General features: G+C 50.5%; 1 protein-coding gene across 6 annotated transcripts in view; it reads left to right on the top strand.

Moving 5' to 3' along the window:
- LOC144164202 (organic anion transporter 3-like) overlaps nucleotides 1–14,302 on the top strand; it is a 121,799-nt gene that overhangs the window by 65,054 nt on the left and 42,443 nt on the right. For all 6 annotated transcript variants that reach the window (XM_077694717.1, XM_077694715.1, XM_077694716.1 and 3 more), the window contains 2 exons: nucleotides 4,618–4,797; nucleotides 7,542–7,645. In XM_077694717.1, coding sequence (XP_077550843.1) covers nucleotides 4,618–4,797; nucleotides 7,542–7,645 — 284 coding nt within the window. The remainder of the gene's footprint in view (nucleotides 1–4,617; nucleotides 4,798–7,541; nucleotides 7,646–14,302) is intronic.

Here is a 14,302-nt window from a genome sequence, read left to right as displayed (position 1 = left end):
GCCATTCCCTATGCTATATTAAGCAAGGGTGACTTGGCCAAGAGTGACACTATGATCCCGAAAGCCTATAAGCGTGCTCTGAGGCTCCCTATTAGTACCTCGACCGACAGGCTTCTGAAATTGGGCCTACATAACACGGCCGCCGAACTAGTGGAGGCCCACCTCGCCAGCCAGCGTCTGCGACTAAGCACGACGCCCTGCTGGAGGAGTCTCCTCACCAGATAGGGAATGGCGTCCCCAGAAGAAAGATTCCAGCAATTACGCGACGTACCTCCAAAAATAACAATAAACATTGACGTTGCACCTATACCCCCTAAGATGGATCCTACTCACCACGCAGGGAGAAGAGAATGAAGAGCGCGCACTCTCGACAAACGACACAGGGACCGAGACCGCATGGCTTACACCGACGCCGCCGACTACGCCAGAAGGGGAGCCATGACCGCCGTGGTTACTTCAACAGTGAACCACCTCATCAGCATCACCTTGCCCTTCACAACAACTAGCCAGGCAGAGGAAGCGGCCATTGCTCTGGCCATCTCCCAGGCAAATGCGGATACCGTTATTACGGACTCGCAACAGGCTTGCCGAAACTTCCTTCATGATAGAATTTCCAAGACGGCTCTGGACATCCTGCTGCAAAAGCCACCCGAAAGAAAAGTGAAGATTGTTTGGACGCCAGCCCACTCAACCCTCCAGGGCAACACGACCGCCCACGACATCGCCCGAGGTCTATCCCGCCAGGCGACACGAGGGTGTAGGTTACAGACTGTGTGTCCTTTGGTTACGTATCAAGACATAACGGGGTACTATAAGTGCCAAAGAATGATCTATCGCCGCGGACATGAATCTCTAACCAAAGGGGAGGAGCACTGCCTCCGGCTCCTCCAAACAAATACGTTTCCTTATCCGTCAAAACTTCCCTTGCTCCATCCCACGCAGTACTTCCCGCTGTGCAAATTTTGCGCTGCCCCGGGCACCCTGTACCATATGGTATGGGAGTGTTCCGCAAACGCCAAAATTAAAGAATAGCGCAGCCTTCCCGTGAGCAGTGGGAAAAGGAGCTGTCCAGCCCCGGTCTCGATTCCCAGCTTAGGCTGGTGGAAAGGGCCGTAGCGGCCGGGGTCTCCAATGGAGTCCTGGAATGAGGGCCCCACACCACATTACGATGCTCCAAATAAAGTTTACCCTCCTCCACCTCAACGTTTAACCGGGTGATAAGGCGGGATTTATTTTAAAACCTGAAAGAAGAAAAACTACCATGCACGGCCTGCGGCCGCTGCACCAACTAACCACGGTGACGCCAGGTAAAGGTCATACGTGATTGGACGATGTACAAGGTCAGCATTTAAACAAGTTTCGGTTTCGGTTCTGCCATACCGCGCTTCTGTCATATTGTCGGCTGTAAAATGCCTTAGATAAGCCTACCAGTATGGCTGGGAATGGTAGAAATCACTAGCCGATGCCTACGCAGTGGATGAACGTCCTCCGCGTCACCGCAGACGTTCAAATGCTATGCGCTTTTCTCCCATCTTTGGAGATTGCCTCACTCAAGCCTGTATCGTAGAAAGCGTGTTCGCACCAGGCGAAGGGTCTGCTGGTTCTGGCCTGTGCCCAGTGCCCGCAAGCAGTCGGTGCTTATGGCAACAGCATGCCAACAACAATTCGCTAGCGCATCAGTTTCACTCTGCGCGCATTCTGTGAACTCGCTCGTGCAGGAATGAATGTTACGGCCCAAAAATGGTGAGTTCAGTATAGAAAACATGGGCCAGAAACGAAGAAATCAGCTTACAAAAAAAAGGACGTACCCTCGCGAAATCGAACTTGCGACTTGCAAAATAACATAAGCGCGCCGGACCACTCGGCCACGTATCAGCGCTGCCCGTGAAGGTGATAGATAACGTGTATAATGTATAACCAATTCACACTTTTATTTAGTTTCAGAAAACAAGCTGCTTAGATGAGAATTAGTTTTATAGCGGTCGTTCAGTAAGCGTCCCCCAAATTCCCACAATATCTCACGTCTAGCAATTGCATTTATAACAAGGAAAAGCCTTCGCAGATGTGTGGTCGTGCCGCTGACCGCTGTGCTTGTTCACCCAGCGAAAAAATGTGCTTCCTGCACCCTAGGTTTACGCTGTATAGCATAAGTTTCAGTTCATTTTATTTCCTTAGTACCTATATTAACTTCGCTGACTATTCTCCCACCTTCAATTGGCCTTAGATATTCCTACTAGCGTACCAGTCAGCGAAGCGTCGCAGGTGCGCTTGTGCAGCGCTTGTGTGGAGCCACCTGGACTTGCAGCCTGATACACTAGACAGACTAACAAACTAACGAAATGGCACATTCTTCTATTCACAAACGTGTCGTGGCTCAATTTCAACTGAGCGAACGAATTGCGGTGACCCGCCGGCGGCCGGCGCACTAAACGCTTGGCCGACTGACTCTGTCGGAAGGCCGGCGAGTCGTGCAGTAGCGCGGTGCAGCCAAGTCATATTTTCCTGACGTCACACGAAAACGCCACAGAAAATGGGCGAGGATGCAAGGAGGACAGCATTTTCGAATTGATTTTTCTACTAAATAAATTCGCGTAAACGCACCCAGAGTGGTCGAAACATGGGGCAGGGACTCCTGACTACAATTTCCGCTAGTAATCCCGAGATTTTTACAAATGACTTCAGTGTCCCTTTAAGTGACCGAAAATTGCGAGTGACAGACTTCGATTATCGTTAGTATACTGTATTACAGCGGTGTGGGCCCGCCAGCGCCGTCCTGGGGACTCGTCTTGCCTCCCGAGCGGCAGCAACGACAAAGAACAGCCACGTGATCGCCTTTTCGCGACATGGACGTGTTGACGCCGCGGCGGAAGAGACCGGGGCTCTTCAGTCAGTCAGCCGGTCAGTCAGTCAGTCAGTCAGTCAGCCGGCCGGCCGGCTGACTGACTCACCGCCTATCTCCTCGCACTCCTCCGTGTCTCCCTTTCGTGAGAGAGCTCTGGAGCAATTACAAATTCTCTTCCCAGACCGCCGTCCGTGCCACGGTAGAGCTTCGATTTCACTCAACCGGCGCATGTAAATGGACGGCGCGGAGGCCGGCGAGCGTATATGGCGCTGCCTCCGCGCATTCAATTGCGTAGACGGGTGCGGCTGCAGTTGGCCGCCTCTAACTAAAATGGCGCTCATCGGAAAAACAAATTTGCTCATGCGAGAAAGGGGATACCAGTGTGGATACGAATTGCGGAAGTGATTGCCATGCGCGCTGGCATTTCGAGAGGCGATCTGTCACGATGTTAGGCCTAAACCGCTCGACGGTTGCCGCGTGCAGATGGATCTGGCTTAACAGAGCGCTACGGAATCGGTGCAACAGAAACGCCCTTTTGTGTTGGTGGAAGAGTCCACCCACAAGGCGCACGCGGATGGCCACGTAGCCGGCTAGCCTCACTTGCAGGTGCCTAACTTGCTCTGAAGGAGTGCCTCTCATGAGGGTGCCTTCAGCGATGTCCCCGAAGGTGGGGTGGCCTTTTTTTTCATCCTGGTTCTTTTCCAATCCTTGCGAAATCGTTGCATACATTTTACTTTCGGAATTCGGGAGTCTCTCTTTTTCTTTTGTGGCGTAAGGGCTTGCGCCCTGGTCATTTTCACAATGTGTAGGTTGCAACTTTTGGCAATATAACTCATGTATGGATTTGGACCATCTTGATGGTAGCGCACTTAAACACGGACAATAAGAAAGCAGACGACAAACCACAGCGGTGTGGTTTGTCGCCTCTTTTGTTAGTATCCGTGTTTGAGTGCGCTGCAATCGAGATGTTGCAGATGCAATACCAGCTAGCCCACTTGTCACTTCTTCTCATGTATGAATTGAAGTTCTTCACCAAATCTGTGACAGGACGAATTGAGCTTAGGGAGACTTTGTACTCTGCCTGCCAAATGCATGAGTGGAATTAAAACCAGCGGAAAAACACAGGACACAGAAGAAAACGACGGGACAAGCTGGCACTGGCAACTGAACGAACAAGGCACTTGAACGCCTTGAATGCACTTGAATGCCAAATGCACAAGAGCGCGCTGATGCGCCCGCGCTCAATTTGTTCGAGGCACGTAACGAACTCTAAACGGAACATGAAGTTAAATGCCACTTCAAGTATGAAAGAACTTGTTTCTGGCAACTCTCCCAGCCAGAAAAGATGTTTTATTAACAGAACAAACGCAAAAAATTTTGAGAAAATAAAACTTTTAGCCACAGTGACGCAACAGGGGCAGCAGTGACTTACTATGGGCCACCACTGCGAACGTAGTTTTCAGTGTGTTGATGGCGTTACTGTACGAGTGATGCGGTCAAACGGATCCAGAGGCCCCTCTACCGTCTGCAGTCATCGGGTCATGTTTCAGGCGGTGGGGAAGCACAACGGCCGCCAATCCCACAGAGTTTTCTGTGACGTCATAAAGGTATCGCTCGAGGGTGGCTACGCAGTCCCTGCACATTTTGTTTATTATCTCATTAATTTGAAGCTTGTGGCAAAATTAGAATCACTGTTCGCGGGGCAAAGAAGCCTTTTCAATTGACCTAACTTGTATTTTGCCTTCATGGCTCTTTCATACTGTTGGCTCTTGGAGGTGGTGTCCACATCGCCGATGGACAACGCCAGCACAGATGGGGTCCAGTGGACGCGCAAAGTCGACCAGTGCCACCACCATGCCGTGTTCCCGAACGGCACCATGAACGCTGGCACTTTAGTGCCATGTGCCGCTTGGACCTACAATGAAACGGTGCCCGGATTATCGGCAACGCCTGAGGTGAGCTCACACTTGCTTGCTTCGTGCAGATGGTCCCACTTCACTCACGGCGATGACTTAGTCTCTATCTATCCTCTTTCCTCCAGTACCACTAATAATTATCTGAGGAAAGTAAACCGGGGCTTAGCGGCCCGGTAGTCGTATCCACGACGAAAATTACCCCAACAAGAACTAGCCTGCGTGACCAAGCGAACGTATGTAAAGGGCGTTTTTACTTTGTTTATTAAAGCTGACTCCACTAGTGTAATTTAAAAATGTGCAACGAAAAATAAAATACAATCCAGTATTTGCAATTTTCTTAGTCGTTTACGTACAAAATGTGTTGTGTATATTACGCGGCAATACATGTTGCATGAGACCCGTGAGCTCCCTGTAGGTGAATGTAGCGTTTCTTGGGCTACTTAAACGCAAAACTTATGATGTGTCTATGTTTGTCTGTCTGTATGCCTCTTTGTTCAGTTAGCCACTAATGAATCCGTATCATACTTGATACTTGTCTACATTGTTCAGCTGGAAGAAAACATTATTCATATTTGAGGAAAAAATGGACGCGGGCCGATGTTCGCGGTAGAAAATAAACGAAGACGCGTTGAAAACAATGCTTAAGCAAAATATACAAAAAGGCCTCGCGCTTGAGGCGGCACGCCCAGAAGTAACAAAATGGCCCAACAGATGACGCTCGAGCTGCGCGACGAGGAAAAATCGAACAGGCTTGAGCAAATATCCATCGCTTGTATCATCGCAGAAGGCGGAGAACATGAAAGGACGGGGGAGAGAGTGGAGGCAGTTGCGTGGTGAAGGCGGCACAAGACTATTGTCTTTCCACGACATTGGCACGGTGGCGAGCAAACAGGCAGCCAATTTATCATCAACCATCATGCAAGCGATGAGTAGTAAACCTTTTTATTGAAACGGGAAGTAATAGTGTCAACAGGGGAGGGAATCGCCAGGGAAGAGTCACAGCACTCGGGCGATAGGATAGTTTTTGGATTTCACGGCGTCACTTCTTGCAGCGCTGGTTCAGTTCTTTTCCCGACAGACTGTTGGCGTGAGACCAGGCACAATATTCCATCGCGACTAGGGCCGGTAAGTCCCGCTCAGACCGTACCATTCTGAGTGGGCAAATGGTCCCCGGTTTACTCATAATATTTTTCCTTTTACTCCACGACTCCTAAAATTTCCGGCGCCTATTAAAGATTCCCTTTTTTCCATTTTGACCAAAATTCCAAGCGCAAATTCTCCCAAATGGGGAACATTTCTCGTACGGGAGATCACTGGTCCAGACTGCGAATTTTTCTTATTTAGTGGACGCTATGCCTACATGGATGTGTTTTTTAAGTGCGAATGCACTTCTTAAGCGACCCTGAACCTGCGTCCACCGGCGATGTCCGCATAACATACCCAAGTGTGGGATTGGCCAGGAATCTCCTCGTCTTCCTTGGCAACGGGGGAGATGGGCGCGCGCTGCCTGGCCGCTGACATGGCACATACCCACGTGGGGGATTGGCCAGGAATCGGGCGAGAGAAGGGCTAATGCACCCGCTTAAAGGAGTACTTACACGAAATTTCAAAGCTGAGATCCGCTCTAGCAATCAAGTACAACGACAACACAAATAGGTGTCTGTGAATAAATGCATCTTTCTTTCTTTGTAGTTGTGTGTGTGTGTGTGATCTCTCTTTCGCGAACATTACCGAACCGCGCAAATTCAACTCGTGCATTCGCACTTTCACATTCTTCCCCTCGGGGAAATGCGGGGAATTTTTTTGTGCTACCTTTAGCTGGCTGGCTTAAAATTTTCGCCTGTGGTAACTGCAAGCAGTGCGGGTGCATTGTCGGGTTAACTCTGTATCACCATGGAACCTTCTTTCGAATATATGATGATGATAAATTCTTTTATTAGGAAGGGGAGGACCGAAGGTCGCTGGAGGGGGAAGAGGGGGAATAGGGAGGGAGGTAGACACCCACTAAAGCACACTCGCCAGGCCACTGGCAACGCCAAACTCGGCTAAGGTCACCAGGTGTTGAGGATGTTCGAGAATGTCCCTATGTAATGCTTCCATATTTGAATTTTGAAAAACACTATGGTTTAGTCTATGAAGATCAAAAGCGGAGCAGTGCAGAATAAGATGGTCCATGTTTGCTTCACACACAGTGTGGCAGAAGGTACATGTGCAGGGGGCAGCGGTGCCAATGCCCTTCTTCCGGTCAGCAAGTGTCTGCCATTTATGGATCATATGAGGTGTAGTGGCCGTGTGGTTCATTCAGTGCCATGGTTTCAGTAACGTATTCAACGGGACATGGTTGCAATGATAGTAACGGGCTAGTTCTGTCGATCAGTCATGTTGATACAAATATTTCAACCTATCACAAAAGTCAGTGAGCTGTATAGCGGGTAATGTACAGTCTTTGTCAAAATTCTAGGCCATTCCAACAGTCCAAATGCCACAAAAATTCAATGGACAAATTTTCATCTCGAGTCTGGCTGAGACGTTTTCTGTCAGAAACCGGGAGAATGAAATTTCCTTTCTTACTGTCATAAAATAATTTGGTCGCAATTAAACGTTGAGTTATTTCTTCGTCGTCTATGCGGCCCTGAAACCTTCGGCCTGCCCTAGAAACTTCTCACATTGATCAAGGACTGTACGCCAAACGAGGAAGTTTTAGTGCACTGTTTTGTGTTAGTATGTTTCTGTTAAGTTTAGATTTAGCGCCTAATTTCACCTTTACTTTCCTACTGTCGCAGTGGGACCTGGTTTGTTCCAACGACTGGCAGCGCTCTGCTATGTCGAGCGTCGCGTTCGGTGGTTGCCTGGTCGGAGCCCTCATCTTGGGTCGCCTATCTGACAGGTTCGACAAGATGTTGTTCAAGGAATGAACAATGTCCCTGTTTCCCGCTACGTCATTGCCTAAAGAGTGGCTGCAGAGTACGTGCGCCACGTGCTCTTTTACTAACTTTATGGCCTACTGCGTCTAGTCTTATTTATTTCTTGCTCTTTGGGTACGCTCTGAAAACTTGATGTTCATTAACCTATTTGAACATCTAATGTGATGGTCTGAGGTGCTGTCTGCAAGCTCGCTTTGCTAATCTAGGAGAAGCGTCGATAATGCAGCACATACTCCCAGTACTATTCTGCAACTGCAGAGGCGGCCCACTCTCTAAAATCTCCAAGGAGCCTCAACACGTCTTCATAAACCTTTTCTACACGGAGCAGTTGCACGAATACTGTTGTCAAGAACAGATCGAAAAGCATTGCTGATATATAGAGCGAATGAGAAAGGAAGGAAGGAAGGAATACATTTTTTCGTCTATCGGGATCAGGTATTGCGGGTGGAGGAGGCCGCTACCGCCAGGGCCCGGGAGGTGGTCAGGACTTGGCCTGACACCCCCGGGTCGCGCAACATCTGCTCCCAGAGGTGAGTGGAGATAACGAGGAAGGGGGAGGGGACGTGGTACGGGTCGGCGGGGCATTCGCAGAGGGAATGGCAGTGAATGTCGAGTGCCCCGCAGGCTGGACAGGTAGGGTCAGTAAAAAGGCGTGGATGGCTGTGTATCAGTTGTTTTCTGTGTGGGAAGGTGTGTGTTTGTAGGATGCGCAGCGGGTGGCTTGCCTCCGGAGAGAGGTGGCGGAGAAGGCGGTAGTGCAGGGCAGTATCTCTGTATTGCAGGAGGGAGGTTGGCTTGCCTGCAGGGGCATCGCATGTAGGCGTAGTGAAAATGGCGAACCAGTAAATCAGTTCGTGAGCACGTACGTGCACCGCTTCATTAGCGCCTACGCCTGTATCGCTGGTGTCCACAGCAGGGTCACCATGTTGGATGGAGGGTTTTGGAGAGAATTTCCATTGCCATAGGAGAGATGCTACTGCGAATAAAATTGTGGATGGCCTGCTGACAGTCAGAGAGGACGAATTCGGTGGTGGGGCGCTGGGGGAGCGCGAGGTCAATGGCTGCCTCCTCCGCCATGGTTGTGTTGCTAGTTAGGATGGTAGCCGCCGTGACGTTTGGTGGTGTGTGTTGGCCAACAGCTACACAATGTGCAGGTTTGTGAGGGTAAGGGGTGGCATCAGGGTATAGTGTGCATGGTTATGGTGGGTATAGTTTGGCGTGGCGTTGGCGCGTGCTAGTCGCCGGGCTGAATGGAAAGTTGGGTGCATGTAGGAATTGGGTGGATTCGGATGCTGTTACGGATGTGAGGTGGAATGGGGAGGGGGGGAATCGGGATGGTGGGCGGTAGTACGTTTATAGAGTTGAGAATGTAGTGCCCTGTAGGGGAGGACGCGCGGCGCGTGAGTTGGGAGATGTGGTGGGCGTCTAGGTCCTCCCGTATGGTGTTGTGTATGCCGCGGTCGAGTAAGCGATAAATTGTGCCTACGGGGGAAGCAGGAGTGCATGCCTATACGTCTTCCGGAGGAGGGCATCAAGGGAGTCGAGTTGGGTGGATGTAAGGTTAAACTATAGTAGGTGGTACAAGATACGATTGAGTAGAACACTGTGTACGAGACGGAGACGGTCCTGTTTCGTGATGCCGTGGTGTTTGCTGGCGATCCGTCTAATGAGATGCATGGTTTGGGTAACGTATTTCTTTACGTGCTGGAGGGTGAGTGCGGGTGATGTGTTGTGTGTTAGGGTGAGGCCTAAGACTCCAAGTTGCTGTGTGTGGGGTACTGGGTCACAGTGTATAAAAAGTTGGATGGGGGGGTGTTTGGAAGGGGTTTGTTGCGAGGATGGGTGAAAGTTAAGAGAGCGGATTTTTGTGGAGAGCACTGGAGCGTCAAAGGTTCGATGTGGTCTAAGACTTGGTTGAGGCCGTGTTGGAGTGTTGTTTCAATGTGTTGGTAGGAGCCAGAGTGAACCTACAGGGCAATGTCATCTGCGTACAGTGTGCTGCGTAGTGTGGGTAGGGTGAGGAGAGAGCGGGCAAGTGGGTTTGGGGCGATGTTAAAGGAGCCATGAAGAGAAAACAAAAGTTTGTTTTATTCGAAAGATTAGGTGTTTCATAGTACCCTAAGCGCTTTCCCAGAAGCAAATGATGATTTATTCACTGAGAAACAAGGCAATTCAGGCCAAAATTTTAAATCTCCCGCTAAATTGCACATTTCGTGACGTGAACAATGGCGTCATACGAGCCGGTCCATGAAACAGATACTTAGTATGTCGACTCCATATAGCACCCACACGCGGGAATCAAATAGGAACCGGAACTCGTGCCGAAACCGAGACGGCGGCCATTTTAAAAATACTAGTAAAACATAGTGCACCCGCAGCTCTAGTCATGGAATCGCCTGATCGGGAGAACAAAACTCTCGCCGAGAAGCTCGGGCTTGCATTTAACAACCTCACACCACTCGAACGCTCAATGGTTCTAAGTGCACGAGCGGCAGGAGTTGTGAGATACGCGGATGGACCGGAAAGCGACCATTCCGCGATCGCCACAACAGACGAACGCCCAGCCGTCGGCACTGCTGCCTCGTCAGCCCCGTCGCGACGGACGAATACAGACTGGAACGTATGTGCCGTATTTTTATTACGGTTAATATTAGTTCAATTTCAGTAGCAGTATCGCTTATGCCAGTTGGCCGGTGTCGTGTATGGAAAGCCGTTCGCGCGAGCTCTCTGCGCCGACCAGAAAGATACGAGCGTCAATGCGCAGTGTGTACGGCGTTTTTTCCCCCAAGGTCAGAGCGCTTTGACGGCGATTTGACGAAGTCGGCGACGAGCGCCAGCATGTCCCAGGAGTGAGCTAACGTAAGGGTCCCTGCCGTAATCACTTCCTCGGAAATGAAGCGAGCACACTCGCACTTCCTTTAGCTCTCTTTCTCCTCCGTTTGCAAAGTTCACAAAAGGTAGCCACTTGCTTCGCCGAGGTTCGTCGTTGGGCAGCACATGAAAGGAGATCTCACCGGCGGGGATGTCGCACTCCCTCGACGATTTGCCCGTACTACATGGGCATTTCAAAACGCAGCAACGAAATTTCATTGTAAAGTACTCGAACAAACTGAAGTTTTCAGTGGTTGTAAACTGCAAACGAGCTCCTAACAACAGCAGCAAGCCAACACCATTCCGAAACCTCTGCGACGACTGTCACTATCTCGTCGCTGCTTGCTGTTCCTTACTCCCCTCGTTTCTATTTTTACCTTTGCTGGTTGGCGATATGACTGCCAACCTCCTGTGAAGGGATTACGATACCAAGCAAGGTCGCGGCTGTGCGTGCTGGGGCGGTTCGTTGGCCCCGAAGTGCCTCGAATTCGAAAATTCGTCTGCGCGACGGTGGCGACGGCGAGATGTCGAGTTCGGCTGGCGGTAGTTTCGTACGCATTGGCTTACACGCTCGCGTGTTTATTCGGAACTTCACCCGTTTACTCCACCGTCTTAGTGTCATAAAAGGAATGTGCAGTATGTTTAACGGGCATATAGCTCACTATGCAAACTGGTAAGCCCTGCCTAACTTGCGTTTGCTCTTGCCGGCCTCCGCCAATCGCAGAACATTGTCGTGTGACATCATAGGTTCTGTTGCGGGAAATGAGCTGTTGGGTCGCATGGTCATTCCCTTTTTTCCTAATTATGTAGCTTATTTGAGCGAAGTTTGTGTTAAAAGTGGTGTCAGTATGGTTCTAACGAGGAAATCTTTCGAATGAACCAAACCTGTGTTTTCTCTTCATGGCTCCTTTAAAGAGTGTGGGCGAGAGGACCGCTCCTTGTGGCGTTCCGTGGTCTGGCATGTGGAAAAGATCAGACTGGACATGGCCAAAGCGGATGGTAGCAGTACGCTGTGTAAGAAAGATAGTGATGGAAGTGTAGGCCTAGCTTTTGGGATGAAATTGCCTGAAGGATGCTATGATGTGAGGCATTTTCACGGGATTTTTGAAGGTCCAGTGAGAGAATAGAGGTGTGTCTTGTAGCGGGGGTTGTTGGTGGAAATCATGATGGTACTGTATAAGGGCGTCTTGAGTGGATAGGTTGGGTGGAAAGCCGATCATGTTGGAAGGGGGGGGGAGGGCTTGAGGGCGTCCAAAGTGTGCAATAATACAATTCTGCAGGACGCGTTCGAGAAGTTTTCTAAGGCAGGAAGTTAGAGAGATAGGGCGAAGGTTGTGTATGGAGACGGGTTTTCCAGGTTTGGGGATGAGGGTGATGTTGGAGTGTTTCCAGGTTGAGGGGAGGGTGTGGTTAAGCCAGTGTTGGTTAAAGAGTTGCACAAGGTGTTCGAGGGCCTCCTCGTAGAGATGTCGTACGAGGGCGTTTGAGATGTTGTCATGTCCTGGCGCGGTGTTACATTTCAGGGCTTGGATCGCCGCATGTAGCTCTGCAAAGGTGATGGGGGCATCGAGCTCTGGATTGGGATTGCTATTCTGGGGAACCAACAGGGTGTCGTGAGGGTGGTGGGATGTAAATGGAGCGGAGGCTGTCGCATAGGGCAGTGGGTGAGAGCTGAGTGTCCGCTATCAGTTGAGTGGTTTGGTTCCGAGATTGGGTCTTATTAGAGCGCGGGTCGAGTAGGGCACGGAGGATGTGCCAAACTGTCTTAGTTGAGAGCTGGCCTCGCATTTCATCGCAAATGTTATTCCATTGGTTCCTGGCTAAGGTGAGTGCGTGTGCCTTGATCTTCGTACGGAGGGTTTGTAGTTTGAGACGAAGGTTGCGTCGGTGTTTATATTTCCGCCAGCGCTCCTCTATGCTACTGTAAGCCTCCCCAAGGTTACCGAGGTTTGTGTCTACATAGTGCACTGGAGGAGCAGGGTCGATGGTTTTCGTAGCAAATTGTTTAGCTAACAGAAGGTGGGTCGTCCATTGTTCTAGGTCGGAGTCTCAGGTGGTTGGCTGGAGGGGGCATTCAGTGCGGCAGAGATCCCAATCTGTGCATGTTCGTGGTGGAAGTGGGGTCATTGTGGTGATGCCCTTATGGGTAACAGATGTGCTTATAATATAATGATCGCTCCCGAGTGTGTCTATGATGGGTGAGTTTTCCGGTGCTAAAGGTGAGGTCGGTAGTGGTGTCACGCTGGGCCCTGTTGCCAATGCGTGTGGGGGAGGAAGGGTCGGTACAGAGTGTGAGTTGAAGGGAGCGGACAAGTTCAGATAGTAAACGACCTTTGCGAGTCGTGTCAGAGTAGCCCCACTCCACACTGGGGACGTTGAAGTCGCCTACAATTGTGAGAGGGTCACGTTTAGCGAGAGAAGGGCTTGGTGAAAGATGTATTTGACGAAGATGTGTTTCTATTTACGGGGGCTGTAAATGTTGAGAACGGGCAGGCGTGCGACAGAGGATTTGGTAAGGCGGAGAGTAGTGAGTATATGTGGGATTGGTGAGGCAAAAGTTTATGCTTGGTGGCAATATTGCGGTGTACAAGGGTGGCTGTCTGGGGGAAGTCTGGCGGGGAGTGAGATGCATATTCTTTTAGCTTGGGTGGGTGGTATGTTTCCTTTAGTGCCAGGATGATGGGGGTATGGCTGTGATGTGTGCTTGCAGGTTGGCTCTTTTAGTTCGAACTGCCAGATGTGTTGAGGGTTAGAGGCCCGGGTCATTTTCGGGATTGGGGGTATGGTGATGCATGTGAGCTTCGCTTCTGTTATGAGCATTGGTTTTGGTACTTGGTTGGGCTATTTTAGTTCCAGCGTGCCTCCTCTCGTGCAATCCATTGCTGCCGAATGGGACACTCTAGTGCGAGCACATCGTGTGGGGCTTCCATACCAGCTGACCAGCAGGACGGGTACAGAGGGGGCTCAGTGGTCCCCCGGTAGATGCACTGGTCTACTGTGTGTGGCTCAGCGCAGTACCCGCAACGCCTGAACCAATTGCGGCAGTGTTTTCCAACATGGCCAATTGTAGCGCACAGCTTGCATGTGGGGATATTGTGGGGTTGGAAGAGTGCGCACAAGACCCAGCCTATGTTTAGGTGTGTCAGCTGTTTCAGGTCTCTGTAAAGGCGGATGGAGTTGGCTATTGTGATGATTCGGGTTCCGTTCCTGTTGATGTCCGAGGTGATGGTGATGTCTTGGGGTGTTCCTTGGAGGCCAGTGTTTTGTGTGAGAATGGAGTTGGTGATGTCGGGTGCGAGGAGCCCAACAGGAACGCCAATCATAGGTTTTTTGGGGGCCAGGATGTGCATGCTGTAGCCTTGTGCCCGCGGGTAGACTGTTTTAGGCGAGTAATTCCATCCATGCTCGAGGATTAAACCACCACCGTGCTGTTCGTAACCTTAAGGCCTACGCCTACTAACCCCAGTTGTTCTAGGTTTACGTTTGTGGTGAGCAAGTTCGCTATGGTGTTTGTGTTTACACCTTTCTGGCTGGCTCCATTGATAACCAATGCTGTCGTTGGTCTTGGGGTCTAGGGTTGCCTTTGGATTTGTGGATGATGTTTGAGTTTGTTTGCGTAGGTTTTTGGAGGAGTGGGTTGGGTTGTGGGGTTTTGGGTTGGTGGCGATACAAGGGGTTGGTAACGTGAGGGTTGGGAAGCAGGAAAGGTTTGGACACGTGGTGGTGTCTCAAAGGCCAAGATGTTGGGA

The sequence above is a fragment of the Haemaphysalis longicornis genome, unplaced genomic scaffold, assembly GCF_048455015.1.
Source record: "Haemaphysalis longicornis isolate Haplotype H1 unplaced genomic scaffold, Haemaphysalis longicornis Haplotype H1 scaffold_13, whole genome shotgun sequence".
NCBI classification, from domain to species: domain Eukaryota; kingdom Metazoa; phylum Arthropoda; class Arachnida; order Ixodida; family Ixodidae; genus Haemaphysalis; species Haemaphysalis longicornis.
This window is presented reverse-complemented; position numbering and strand designations above follow the sequence as displayed.